The sequence below is a fragment of the Lates calcarifer genome, linkage group LG17 (assembly GCF_001640805.2).
Source record: "Lates calcarifer isolate ASB-BC8 linkage group LG17, TLL_Latcal_v3, whole genome shotgun sequence".
Classification (NCBI taxonomy): domain Eukaryota; kingdom Metazoa; phylum Chordata; class Actinopteri; family Centropomidae; genus Lates; species Lates calcarifer.
In genome coordinates, this window is record NC_066849.1 from 11,138,872 (window position 1) to 11,151,056 (window position 12,185).

At 38.7% G+C, this 12,185-nt stretch overlaps 3 protein-coding genes across 13 annotated transcripts; 1 reads left to right on the plus strand and 2 right to left on the minus strand.

The window, feature by feature from the left end:
- Positions 1 to 38: 38 nt before the first annotated feature.
- LOC127143449 (L-selectin) lies at positions 39 to 4,419 on the minus strand. Of its 11 annotated transcripts, none has more exons than XM_051076985.1 (9): positions 4,221 to 4,419; positions 3,506 to 3,564; positions 2,988 to 3,379; positions 2,802 to 2,906; positions 2,384 to 2,488; positions 998 to 1,060; positions 672 to 750; positions 553 to 574; positions 39 to 421 (listed from the first exon to the last, which is right to left on the minus strand). In XM_051076985.1, exons 1-9 carry the CDS (start codon positions 4,224 to 4,226, stop codon positions 389 to 391), a joined length of 864 nt encoding a protein of 287 aa, XP_050932942.1. In that variant the 5' UTR covers positions 4,227 to 4,419; the 3' UTR covers positions 39 to 388. The 11 variants fall into 11 exon arrangements, with proteins under 11 accessions (XP_050932942.1, XP_050932936.1, XP_050932941.1 ...); XM_051076979.1 differs by having other exon boundaries at positions 998 to 1,177; positions 4,221 to 4,418; XM_051076984.1 differs by having other exon boundaries at positions 672 to 761; positions 4,221 to 4,417.
- Positions 4,420 to 5,087: 668 nt separating this feature from the next.
- On the minus strand, positions 5,088 to 9,089 carry LOC108877417 (E-selectin). Its single transcript, XM_018667456.2, has 12 exons — positions 8,930 to 9,089; positions 8,725 to 8,803; positions 8,197 to 8,601; positions 7,891 to 7,995; positions 7,601 to 7,792; positions 7,263 to 7,454; positions 6,916 to 7,101; positions 6,610 to 6,795; positions 6,298 to 6,498; positions 5,980 to 6,159; positions 5,737 to 5,866; positions 5,088 to 5,639 (listed from the first exon to the last, which is right to left on the minus strand). Exons 1-12 carry the CDS (start codon positions 8,930 to 8,932, stop codon positions 5,579 to 5,581), a joined length of 1,920 nt encoding a protein of 639 aa, XP_018522972.1. The 5' UTR covers positions 8,933 to 9,089; the 3' UTR covers positions 5,088 to 5,578.
- Positions 9,090 to 11,157: 2,068 nt separating this feature from the next.
- si:dkey-51e6.1 (uncharacterized protein LOC558617 homolog) lies at positions 11,158 to 12,185 on the plus strand. Its single transcript, XM_018667457.2, has 3 exons — positions 11,158 to 11,396; positions 11,733 to 11,857; positions 11,960 to 12,185. The coding sequence occupies exons 1-3, from the start codon at positions 11,183 to 11,185 to the stop codon at positions 12,050 to 12,052; spliced, it is 432 nt and encodes a 143-aa protein (XP_018522973.1). The 5' UTR covers positions 11,158 to 11,182; the 3' UTR covers positions 12,053 to 12,185.

Genomic DNA, 12,185 nt, shown 5'->3' on the forward strand with positions numbered 1-12,185 from the left:
ACACACTCACACACATAGAGACACTTCCTAATACTGTATGTATACAGACTTTTAAAATGTTTATTTTATTATATTAAATTTACCACAAATTTAAAGATACCACCAAAATGCAACTCTAATGTAATTAAATGCATGTCTTAAGTTTACATATGTATGACCTGATGATAAACCATCACAAACATGAACGCTATTCATGCAGTATATCCAAATTAAGCTTTAACATACAGTATATTAGACAAAATGCTTAACTAACTGATATGTGGCTGTCAACTATAGGTTTATCTATTAACAATATACTATAATAAATGTAAATAACTGCATTTGGGTCATTATAGATGTGTTTTAATAGGAAATAAATGAGCTTCCAGTTGTCCTTCATCCTTGCACCTCACTGAATGGACTCGTCACTTCTTCGGGCTGCCTGTGACAGACAAGTGAATTGACACTTACTCTCAACATTTCTGTAAATCAACTTTTTCAGATGTTGAAGATCACATATGGTGCATGCATGGGTGGAGCTGCTTTGGACAACTGCTCAATTTCAACACTGACCTTACTTGGGTAAGTTTCTTTCCTGTGAGAAATGTACGGACAAACAGATCACTATTGACGTGTTGCAATTAGATTGCATTGCATCTTATTTCTATGAAGCGTAACTAAGAAACACTGACTTTTTCTGTGCTTCATCCAGCAGAGACAGATGCAGCAGAAGGCTGAGACAGCTCCACATCCAGACACAGCCATCAGAGCCTGTTTATAGACTGAGAAAATCAAACACACTGATATTTTCACACAGTACCTGACAGTATGTTATTTCTTTTTCTAAACAAGCACAAACACTTACTACTTCTACTTCCACCACTGCTATTGCCCATTATAATAATAACTTTAAATGACTCATTACAAGCAGAGCTATGAATATCAGCCTTGGTTTTGATATGTTTAGTCTTATTTAAAAAAATATCTTTTAGACTTTTCTATAACTTCAAGTAATTACTTGTACAGGTAGGTCTTGGTCCACTCCAGACCCCGGTGGCCCCACAGGTAATAGCAGACGAGCCTATCACCAGGACAAACAGATGACATTTCAACTGACAGGTTGAATTAAATGTCTGGTTTCCTTCCCTGCAGCTATAGACTCCATTCAGAGGATCAGACGGATGGGGGCATTGCACAGCTGTGGATAGAAACAAGTTAAAGTTTAACAGGGATACAGTTACGTAATATCTTATGATAACTTTCTAGTGTGAAAATTTTTTAGACTATATATTTGCTGATGTAAGTGTTTTGATCAGTATTTTGAGCCTGATCCCCAGCCTGCCCTCAGGAAACAGAGGAAACAGATGCAGGGCTGATGATGACTGTGTTAAAACTCTGTCAAAAACAATTAATGTTCCGAAGAAAACCAATAAGAGTAAGTGAACTAGGAAGGGGGATTCTATGGAAGGAGAGATATAATTATAGTACAAACCGGCTGTTTGCTGTCCCTCCTTAGGTATGCCTCTGTATAGGGTAAAAATTTCTAAAACAGGAAAACAGCCTGACATTCTAAGGTTGTAGCAGACCTCCTATTGACCTTAAACCAGCAATGACTGATAGCAAAAAGCTCCCTTTTTACACGTTTAACATATGTAGTATTGTTCATTGGTTTTCATGTCCACTGAATAAATGTGAGTCTAGTATTCACTCACTTTTTGGTCTCCAACAACTGGCTGTTTTATTAGCTACTAAATGTTTAATGCTAAAGTTCACCAGCTACTAATTTTATCATTTGGGTTTGGTCAAGTGGTGTACAATGAGTTTTTAGAACTTTTTTTTAGCTGAAAACAGCTGCAGGGTTGCTGCTGATTGTCTAATCACAGCTGAGTGACCCTTAAAATGGTTGCATGTAGATATGGTTAGCACACGTTACTACCGCATGGATAAGAATTTTACATGCCACTATCGTCATGAAGTGCATGCTGTGCAAGAAAGAAAATCTTAACAACAGAAAGTTGCAAGTGGTCAGTTCTCCGTGGCTTCCTCACTATATGAATATTTGTACCTTTACATACAAATATTCTTGCATTCCATTGTCAATATAAAAAAATAGCTAGTATAAAAAATATGTTTCTGTGTACATTAAAAACTTTCTTAAAACAACACTCACATGTTCATATACAGACTGAAACAGTTATTAGTCACTGTAATTATACTTTTAAATGTATTTCTTTTTTTTTTTTTAACAAAGGAAAATTAGAACTGAGGATTTTGTCCCTCATCTCTTACACTGATAGATAGTACTGTAGATAGATTTGAAAAAACTGAAAAAAATCTATCTTTTAAATAAACATCACCTACTGTAATAAATGGTGACTTGTTTTCACAGAACTCTCCTTCTCACCTGTTTGGCACCTGTCTCCCTTGAAGCCAGGTTCACAGAGGCAGGTTGTGTTTTCTATGGTCTCGTGGCATGTTCCTCTGACACATGATGATTCAGTACATTGGGCTGTTAAGAAAAAGTTATTAGTCACTGTAATTATACTTTTAAATGTATTTCTTTTTTTTTAACAAAGGAAAATTAGAACTGAGGATTTTGTCCCTCATCTCTTACACTGGAATTGTGTTAGGAAAGAATATCTTCACAGTATGGAAAGGATGATCAGCCACCAAAAACTGATTCAATGAACATATGGAAATATGAGTACTGATAGATAGTACTGTAGATAGATTTGAAAAAATTGAAAAAAAATCTATCTTTTAAATAAACATCACCTACTGTAATAATTGGTGACTTGTTTTCACAGAACTCTCCTTCTCACCTGTTTGGCACCTGTCTCCCTTGAAGCCAGGTTCACAGAGGCAGGTTGTGTTTTCTACGGTCTCGTGGCATGTTCCTCTGACACATGATGATTCAGTACATTGGGCTGTTAAGAAAAAGTGCAAAACTAAATTCTCTACCACTTCTCAAACTGTAACAACTTTCAAAAATAATCAGCTTTACTCACATTTATAGCAAACAGCATATTTTGGATTGGAGCATTTCTCATCATTCCACTTCCCTCGATTTTTTCCTTTGTTGACATAGATCTCCACACAGAACTCATTGCTGTAGTTGTTGTTGGGCTCATCTTCTGCCCATGACTGATTCCCAATCCATGTGCTGTTGTTCCCAATCCATCTCCAGGTTTCATTCTTGTGGTTTTTGGTGATTCCAATCCAATAATATGGACTCGAAATTCTGTTTGGCAGCAGGGAGACCAGATGGTCATTCTCTCTCTGGCTTTGGATGACCACCATATCTGTGTAATTCTCTTGGCAAAACTGTCGGGCCTGGGCCCAGTCCATTGCTTTATTTGAATAATGATATGTCCAGCCCAAAGTAGTTACAGCCAAAGAGCTACCTAAGCGGATAATAGGATGACAATTCACCATCAGATGTGAAAGAGTTTGTTCACAGTTGTGTTATGTGTAATGTCAATTCAGCAACTATACATTTTGTCATAGTATTAAACCTAACACTCACCAAAGAGGAGGATTAGTGTCCACTTCATTTTCAGTGAGCCACCTACAGTCACCAGTTGTCTGTCCAAAAGAAAAAAAAGTAAAATATCAATGAATGTCACCATTAAAAAAATGACTGAATATGAAATTACTTACCTACCCAGAATTGGTAATATATTAACAAGTTTTCTAAATCGTTCTCTGCTAAAGTTAAGCCCTATTTTTTTCCCTCCTTATATCAAATGTAAATCATTATATCACTGTGGTGCAGTAAGTGAATGTTAGTTTGCTTCAACCAGGGTTAGGCTTTTATATTTCTCTAAGGCTATTCAGTCCAACATTATCACAGAATACCTGGATGTTTACTTACAGGGTAAATGCATGTGATGAATGATTGTCTGAATGACTTATTATACTTAAACAGACCTTTTGGGAAATACACCCTGCTTTTGGTAAAGGTGGGATCAGGGGCAGATTTTACAGTCATGCATGAGAAATCCAATAAAGGGAATACAAACCATTACCAAAAAAAAAAAAAAAAAAAAGTGAATGAAATGAAAATAAAGCACAGCTAGGGTCACCAGTAAATCTTTGAGCTAACACAAAGAAGTTGTTCCCTTTCAGTGAATGAATCTTAGACTGCAAACTTGTGTTTGCACATTGCAGTTGCATGTTTCTGGTTTTTTAAATCATTGTTTCCTCTGAAATATTGACTAAAAATTTCTGACTGTACTTACCACCATGGAATGAAGCCTCTCACTTGTTAGTGTTAGTGTCTTTCAGTATCCTACACTGATCGTTTTTAGAGACACTGCTGCTTGATCTGCATCCTGACATGTTATGAATTCAGTCTGATATAAGATATCAGATTTATATCCTGTCCCTCTAAAAGTGCTGACATAGAGGACCCTTCATCCGCTGAGGCAAACAATGGTGATGATCTATGAGACACAGTAACCCAGAGATATACCCCACCTCACTTGCTGGAGAGTTTCCTGCTGCTCCCATGATCCAGCTCAACCAATGATACGACAATAATTAAACATTTATTAGTGATAGTGTTAGTGCTATTAATGTTTCACTGTTTGTCATTATTATTCCTTTAGCTGTAATGATAATAATAATAATAATAATTATTATTATTATTATTACTACTACTATTTACATTTTGACTCAGTCTGTGTATCTGCAATGTTGTCTTTCTCTTACCCCATTCCCCCACCCCCCTCTCTCTCTGTCTAAACCCAACCGGTCGAGGCAGATGGCCGCCCACCTTGAGTCCGGTTCTGCTTGAGGTTTCTGCCTCTTAAAAGGAAGTTTTTCCTTGCCACAGTCGCCTAGTGCTTGCTCATGGTGGGATCTGTTGGGTTTCTCTCTGTAAATTTTATAAGATAAAGAGTTCGGTCTAGACTGGCTCTATATGTACAGTGCCTCGAGATAACTTCTGTTGTGAATTGGCGCTATATAAATAAAATTTGACTTGACTTGATTTGACTTGACCAGTGTAGTGACACAGCAATATTTTTTTTTCTTTTGAATTATATTGGTATATTTTGGTAGGTCATGATACTGGGAAATGGAAGATAAAAATGACCAAAAGATAATGATGGTTTGATGTTTTATTAAGAATAAAAGTCAGTACTGCTTTAAACATACAGAAATATTAATGAACATTTCAAACACATTAACATTTCCGGAATAAATAGCACATAAATACTGAAGTGAAAGTATTCACAGTTCTGTAATAACATGGCAGTCCACTCACAATGTTATATTTTTTACAATAACATGAATAGAGCCACTTTTCCAGCATGTTCATGAAGCTATAGAACAATATGTTCAACATAATACTCCCTTTGGGAGGAGATACGTTTTTCTTCAATACATGATACAACAGTTAAATGCAAAGGTCTAAAGAAAACATTTCCTCTCACCATTGATAACTCTGACATACTGGGTTTCCCCTCTAACAAAGTATATGTGACATTAAAAATGATTGATTTTGTTCATATGACGATGTCTGGTGACTCACACACAGTTGTGTAAAAGATATATATAGTTCTCCTTAGCTGCCTCTTTAGATCATGACTGTGTTCTATATGAGGCTGTCAGTGCTGTTTTTGTAGACCTGTGGGGGGGCCTCTATGTCAGAGTTGCTGTAAGAAAAGACAAAGAAGAAGATGAGCACTACAACTCAACAAATGTTTTTAAAAGAAACATGTTTGATTTAAGAATTGTGAATGTTTATCTAACCTGTTCAGCTCAAACTTGGTTGCTTTCCTCTTCATCCATCTCCGCATCCACATAGCAAGAGACAGACCAGATAATGCAGCAGCCCCTGCACCCACCCCAGATGCAGTGGCAGTAATCTGAGATGAGGAAGCTGTGAAGATATTATCAAATGTGAATTATTTGACCTGTTAATTGCAAACTTGTATTTGAATTTTGTATTGAATTTAAAATTTTTTATCACATTTGTTTTGGATTTTTTTTTACCTTGGCAGGTGGGTATCTTTCCAGTCCAGTTGCCATGTTGATCACAGGTCAGTAACTCATGCCCATCTAATGAGTAACCTTGACTGCATGTAAAGGAGCACTGAGAGCTGTATACTAGATCACTGTCTGAGCAGTTGATGTGACCTTTTTCAGGAGCCTCAAGCAGTGGGCAATGTACAACTGTTGGAAAAGAGAGGAGAGAATTTAGAGGAGATCCCATTTTGTAAAACTAACCCACTACCTCAAAAGCTTTGAGTATGCAAATAAAGTAGTGCAGTACAAATAGTGAAGGTAAAAGGGGTACAATTTTACAGATACCTGTGCAGTTTGGTGGTGTGGAGGTCCACTGCCCTGGGAGTTCACACTCCATGCTGTGTGCACCTTCAAGCACATGGCCTTCATTGCAGCTAAAAGAGCAGGACATACCAAATGGAAACTCGGGAGGGAGGGGTGAGGACAGAGAATGGACGCAGCTGATCTTGCCATTTGTTGGAATCTTGGGAGCAGGACATCCTAATGCTACAAAAGAAAGATGAGAGAGATGTTATGACATAGCACACAATAGGATAGGATGAGAAAAAGCTACGAGTAGTGTTGTATATACAGATTTATGTGAAAATGTTTCCATACCTTTGCAGGTAGGTATAGCTTTACTCCACTGTCCATCCACAGAGCACTGAGCAGTGTTTTCTCCCTGCAGTTCAAAGCCTGCTTCACACCTGAAGCTGCATGTGGAGCCTGGCTGCAGTTCAGTAGAAGACGCGCTGCACTCAGTGATCAGATAAGCGCCTGCCTCTGGACTCTGGCAAGTGATGGCTAACAAATGAAAAATACGTTTAAAAATTACATTTAGTGTGTTTGTCACATAGGCACAAGTCAAGAAAGCTCTTATTATTGTAAAGAAGGTGTTGGATTACATTTACAGTGCAATCTCACCTTCACAGCGAGGCATACTCTCACTCCACTCGGCTGCTGATGTGCATGTCACACTGCTCGGTCCAACCAGTTGGTAGCCTGGGTTGCAGCTGAAGCTGCAGGTGTTTCTGTAGGCGAACCTTGTGCCTTCATCTCCACAGCTGACTGAGCCGTTCTCTATCTTCTGGAGAGCGGGGCATTGGACAGCTGCAAAACAGAGGGGCGACAGAAGAGGTCAACAGCTGCCCTCAAAACAAACAAACAAACAAACATACAGCTTCTAACCTCACAATAACACAAATACATAACAGCTGTTGTACAATGAAGACTATAAAATCTAGATAAAAATAGAAAATATGTGGGCGTACCAACACAAGATGGCTGTGAGGCATTCCAACTTCCTGACGCTTCACATTGCAGAGTGTTAGATGGGGAATCAGCTAGTACGTATCCTTCATTACAGGTAAAAACACAGCTGGATTGGTAGCTAGAGGGGCCCAGAGGATTGAAACACATCACAGATGCTTCTTCTGGGATAGACAGCTCCGGACACTGAACCACTGTGGATGACAGGACCATCAAAAAATTTTTACAGCAGGTCCCAATACTGTGAAAAGACATTTCTGTTTCTCTGAATGTGGTTGTTTGAAGTCAAAATACAATTTGAATTTATCTTTTTGCAGCTTTGCAATACACCTCAACTCACATGTGCATGTAGGAGGCTGCTCTGACCATGTTTCCGAGGCAGTGCATCTCAGGGGTCTCGACATACTCAGCTGGTATCCTTCCTCACAGGAATACTCGCATGAGGAGTTGTAGGAGAAGTTTCCGTACTCGTGAGTGCAATGTACACTTCCTTTATATGGGACAGTCACCTCTTCTTTGTCGCACTTAACAACTGCCAGCAAAGAAAACAAGGCGCAGTTAGATGTCAAGTCCTAACTTTAGGTGACTTAACGTAATGTAAGCGCAAAACACGTCATTGTGCTTTCTTACCTTGGTCACACTTCTCTCCATAAAAGCCTTCGAAACAGTCGCACAAGTGGCTGTTGATGGTTTCAACACATTCTCCATGGAGGCACGAGTCATTCTTACAGGCAGCTGGGGAAAGAAGAAGTATTTTCATATATCTTGCATAAAATCATAAAATATATTATTTCTGTGAGCTTTTCTTTTTTTATAACACCATCAATAAATAATTCAAAACAGTTAAATGAATAGATTCCCTAATACTGAACAAGAATACCAAAAACTAAGCTACAATGAACAGCTGTTATATCCTGATCCCAAACGTTTGCTCACCTGTGTAGCACAGAGCCGTCTTCTGCTTCGTGCACCTCTCATCATTCCACTTGCCTGTCTGCATCTCCCTTTTAATGTACATCTCCACACAATCCTCATTCTCCCCTGTAATCCGTTCACCCTTGCCATTGTTTGGTTCGCCCCTTGCCCAGTTGGTTGCTTCTGCTGTCAGAGGCTTGTTGGTGCCTACCCAGGTCCAGACGTTATTGATCTTGCGGATGCCAATCCAGTAGTAGGTGCGCTGTCTGGGTAGCCAGCTGTTGAGATGCCTGATCTCCTCCTGGTTCTGGATGGCCACCATGTCTGTGTAGCGCTCCCTGCACCAGGCTCTTGCTTGATTCCAAGTCATGGTGGTGTTAGAGTAATAGTAAGACCAGCACTCTACAGTAGTCCACATGCACAGCACTGTGGATGGAGGACAGAGACATATATTATATTTTAGGTTACTAAGGGTGAATTTTAAAAAGTAATCTCTAGAGAGAAAAAATTGAAAGAGGAGAAGTTTTTGTTTGCATAAGATTTACATACTTGAGCACAAAAAGGTCAAGTTGATCCATGAGGAAGAAATCTTAGATCCACGGGTCTGAAGTGATCCAAAGCAGATAGCCTGTAAAAATCAAGTAAAAAGGATAAATTAAAATAAATTGATACCACAAATATATAATTGACAAGCAAATAATCAGGTAATGTATACTGAAGACAACTGCATTTAAATGAAAATCTCCACACTTACCATTATTGGTAGGTGTAATAACTCACAGAGAACTCTTAGTATTTAAGTAATCTAGTGCAGGAAAGGAGCACTTGATTCTGAGCTCGATGTCCTCAGCCGCCTGCTTTATATGTGGTTGCCCCAGGTTTCCTGGAAACTCACATCACAGATGGATTTTTCAGTGGAAATCCCCACTCTACCTCCACTACTACCCCATCCCACCGGATGCCTTGGAAACTTTCCCTATTTTTTATGCCTTCACTATAAAGCCAAAAAAATCCTTTGTTTCAGCTGGAATTCCCTGTTAATATTACTATTTTCATCCTGATATTATTGTGACCAGTGGAAAGTAAGTGTTTTTACTCAAGTAGTGTATTTCAGTAACATCTAAGTAGTATTTCCATTTTATGCTACTTTACACTCACATTTCAGAAGGAAATATTGTATTTTTCTATTGTATTTCTTATTCTGACTGCTACAGCTGTACTAATAATAAACTTTATTTGTTTTTTTTTAAGGATAAAATAACATAATTAATGTAATTAAGGTAATACATTTTTTGCCAATACTTTTGCACTTTTAATTAAGTACAAATTTCAGTTTTACTTGTAACTGAGTATCATACTTTTACTTTTCATTTTTATTAGTCTTTTTACTTCAACAAAGGATCTGACTATGAGACTGAAAATGTGTTGATGCATTGATAACATGCTAATGTGTCTAAAAGCTTGACAAATTAGCACACATGCAGCAAGGGCTAAATAAACTGCACTTAGTAAGAAACTGATAAGTTTCCTGGGGAACACATTAACACAAAGCACACATCCAGACACACATAAATTACAAAGTGAAGGGGAAATTGCAGCTTTAGAGGCTGTGAAATCCTGTGTGCTGATAAGAGCAATGCAATTGATTTTCTCACTGTTTTCACTTAATAAGATTTCATCATTTCAGATATTTTCACAAAGTGAAAGCAAAGAGCATTTTCTTTGGCAGTGCAAACGACACATGAAGTCTGAGTCATATGTGTGTGTAGGATGATTCATTCCAGTTGATGCATGTTAGAAGTAGAACAGAATGTGCCAACAGACAATGTATAGACTGTAACATGCTTTGCACAGTAAAAAAAAGAAAAGAAAGAAAGAAAAGGGATTTGTGACAGGAATATGTCCTGTCAAAGGATGTGCACATCAAAAGAAGAAAGAGGGAAAAAAAACAAAGCTATGGCAGCTAATGAACATGGTGTTTTTATGAGCCTCCAGGGACAGGAAATGTGCAGAAGCTCAGGCGCCTGCTGGCTGCCTGTGTGTAGTGACAGTTCATATCCTTCCCTTCTGACCCAAAGCACAAGACATTAACTACTGTCGCTTGACACCTTTCGACCTCCACTCCTTCCCCTGAAAAATACAATACTGAACAAGACCTTAGCAAGGCACTCACTTTGATAAAAACATACTATATACTGTGGAATAACAAATGCTATTTGTGCTGAGCTCAACTATAACATCACTGTTAAAGACTACTGCATGTGTATGGAATAATAAAACCTGCAACCAAATTGTGACTGCACTTTGTTTCTAACTACAGTTAACAACTACAGACAACTTTTCAAGATAAAAAGTAACTGATTTGGTCTCTGTGACTTTTGGAAAGTCAAAACGTTTATTTCAGCTTCTCTGTTTTATTTGGCATGATAATGTGCATCCTCCTTTCTGAGGAAAAGTTTGTGACTGTCTCATCAATGTCAGAGTTTTTGTTTTTTCTACATTAAAGGCTGCAGGATGGATTTCTTGTTAAAGAGGCCATCCAACAACCAGCAGTTCAAGCATCTATGGCCAAAACATCCATCCTGCTGTCTTCTGAAGAGTTCTTGAACCAAAAACTACATCCTTACCAGCTGCAACTCTGACCTCTGACCTCCCTGATGGACACCAGTGGAAAAACTCTCTCTTACTACAGGAAATGACTTATCAAAGAAAAAGATAAAAGAAAACAATCTGGACTTGCAAACATTGCCACTCTCCTCTCTTTTCTACGATGGGTTGATAAATACAAGCTATGTAAATCTAAATGTACACATACTGATATCGACCATTTGATTGCTGGGGTTTTTCAAATTCAGACAGGTACCACTTATTGCCACATGGGGCCGCCAGCGTGCGAACTCATCAATCGCAGCTAGGACAGTTATGGCTCCAGGCTGCAAATGGTCTGTCTCTTTAAGACAGGAAGTAGACGTCCTGATCCAAATAAAGTCATTTGCGAGAACGCACCATGTTGTCTGTTGTCGGTAGACCTCTGAACAGTCTGAGAGTCTCCGGTGCGTTGACCAAGGCTACAGTCGCGATGGCGGACGCTCTGGCTAAAATCCCCGATGTGGAGATTGATCCAGAGGGAACCTTTAAGTACATATTGGTCAGAGTGAAAGTGAAAGATGGCGATGTGCACAAAGACATAGTCCGTGGCACAAAAAGTGCAGAGTATCACAGTAAGTTCGTTGCTGTAGTTTGCTGAAGAGGAGCGTCGAGTTGCGCCAGTTCAGCCCGAGATAACGCGCAAACACAAATGTGCGCTTTTGCAGCAGAATGGGCAGATTTGACCCATTGCTATGATCTCGCGGTGCACCGAGCAAACAGTGACCATAACTACTGCCCAGACCGCGCAGAGGGCAATACTTGCCAACTTTATTGTACATGCTTATTGCATAAAAGATTTGCAGGCTATAATGCCTAATTGCTAAATTGCCAATTGCCTATAATTTATTCATTATTTGACAGTACTGTGACTGAACCAGATTGTATGTTTTGATTCGAATTACTTACAGATCACATATTTGAGAAGGTCAATCCAGCTATGGAGGCATTGGGGATGGAGTGTAAATGCCTTGGAGGAGGGAAGATAGAGCACAACAGCCAAGAGAAAAAGCTCAGGGTGTTTGGAGAATCAACTGTAAGTTCATTTCACTGGAAGAGCATTAAAGGCTGAGTTAAATACCAAATGCTCAGTAAGGTTTTAATGTGATAATATTTGTTCTTTCTGATTCATTTTCAGGCCTTTGGCAAAGCAGACCATTCTGTGTCTGTAGAGAAGTTGAAGACTGCCTTCAGCAACTATGAGATCACCTGGTCTGATGACAAAAAATAAGAGTCTGAACCTGAATGTTATTTCAAATGTCTGCCTTTATTTATCAGTTCCAAAACAAAAAGCCACACGAGTAATGTTTTGACTCTTCTGTACAAACATTATCTATCATTTGATTAAAATACACAATTCTGCA

Excerpts from the sequence above, each read along its gene's own strand:
- LOC127143449 (XM_051076978.1), bottom strand. Across the intron at positions 575-671 it reads CTGGATGAAGCACAGAAAAA|GAAAGAAACTTACCCAAGTA; the intron begins GTCAGTGTTTCT and ends CATTTCTCACAG. Across the intron at positions 422-552 it reads AAGAAACTTACCCAAGTAAG|GCAGCCCGAAGAAGTGACGA; the intron begins GTCAGTGTTGAA and ends TGTCTGTCACAG.
- LOC108877417 (XM_018667456.2), bottom strand. Across the intron at positions 8,602-8,724 it reads CTTGACCTTTTTGTGCTCAA|TGCTGTGCATGTGGACTACT; the intron begins GTATGTAAATCT and ends CTCCATCCACAG. Across the intron at positions 6,160-6,297 it reads CACACCACCAAACTGCACAG|TTGTACATTGCCCACTGCTT; the intron begins GTATCTGTAAAA and ends CTTTTCCAACAG.
- si:dkey-51e6.1 (XM_018667457.2), top strand. The coding sequence starts at position 11,183 with ATGTTGTCTGTTGTCGGTAGACCTCTGAACAGTCTGAGAGTCTCCGGT. Across the intron at positions 11,397-11,732 it reads AAAAAGTGCAGAGTATCACA|ATCACATATTTGAGAAGGTC; the intron begins GTAAGTTCGTTG and ends AATTACTTACAG. Across the intron at positions 11,858-11,959 it reads GGGTGTTTGGAGAATCAACT|GCCTTTGGCAAAGCAGACCA; the intron begins GTAAGTTCATTT and ends ATTCATTTTCAG.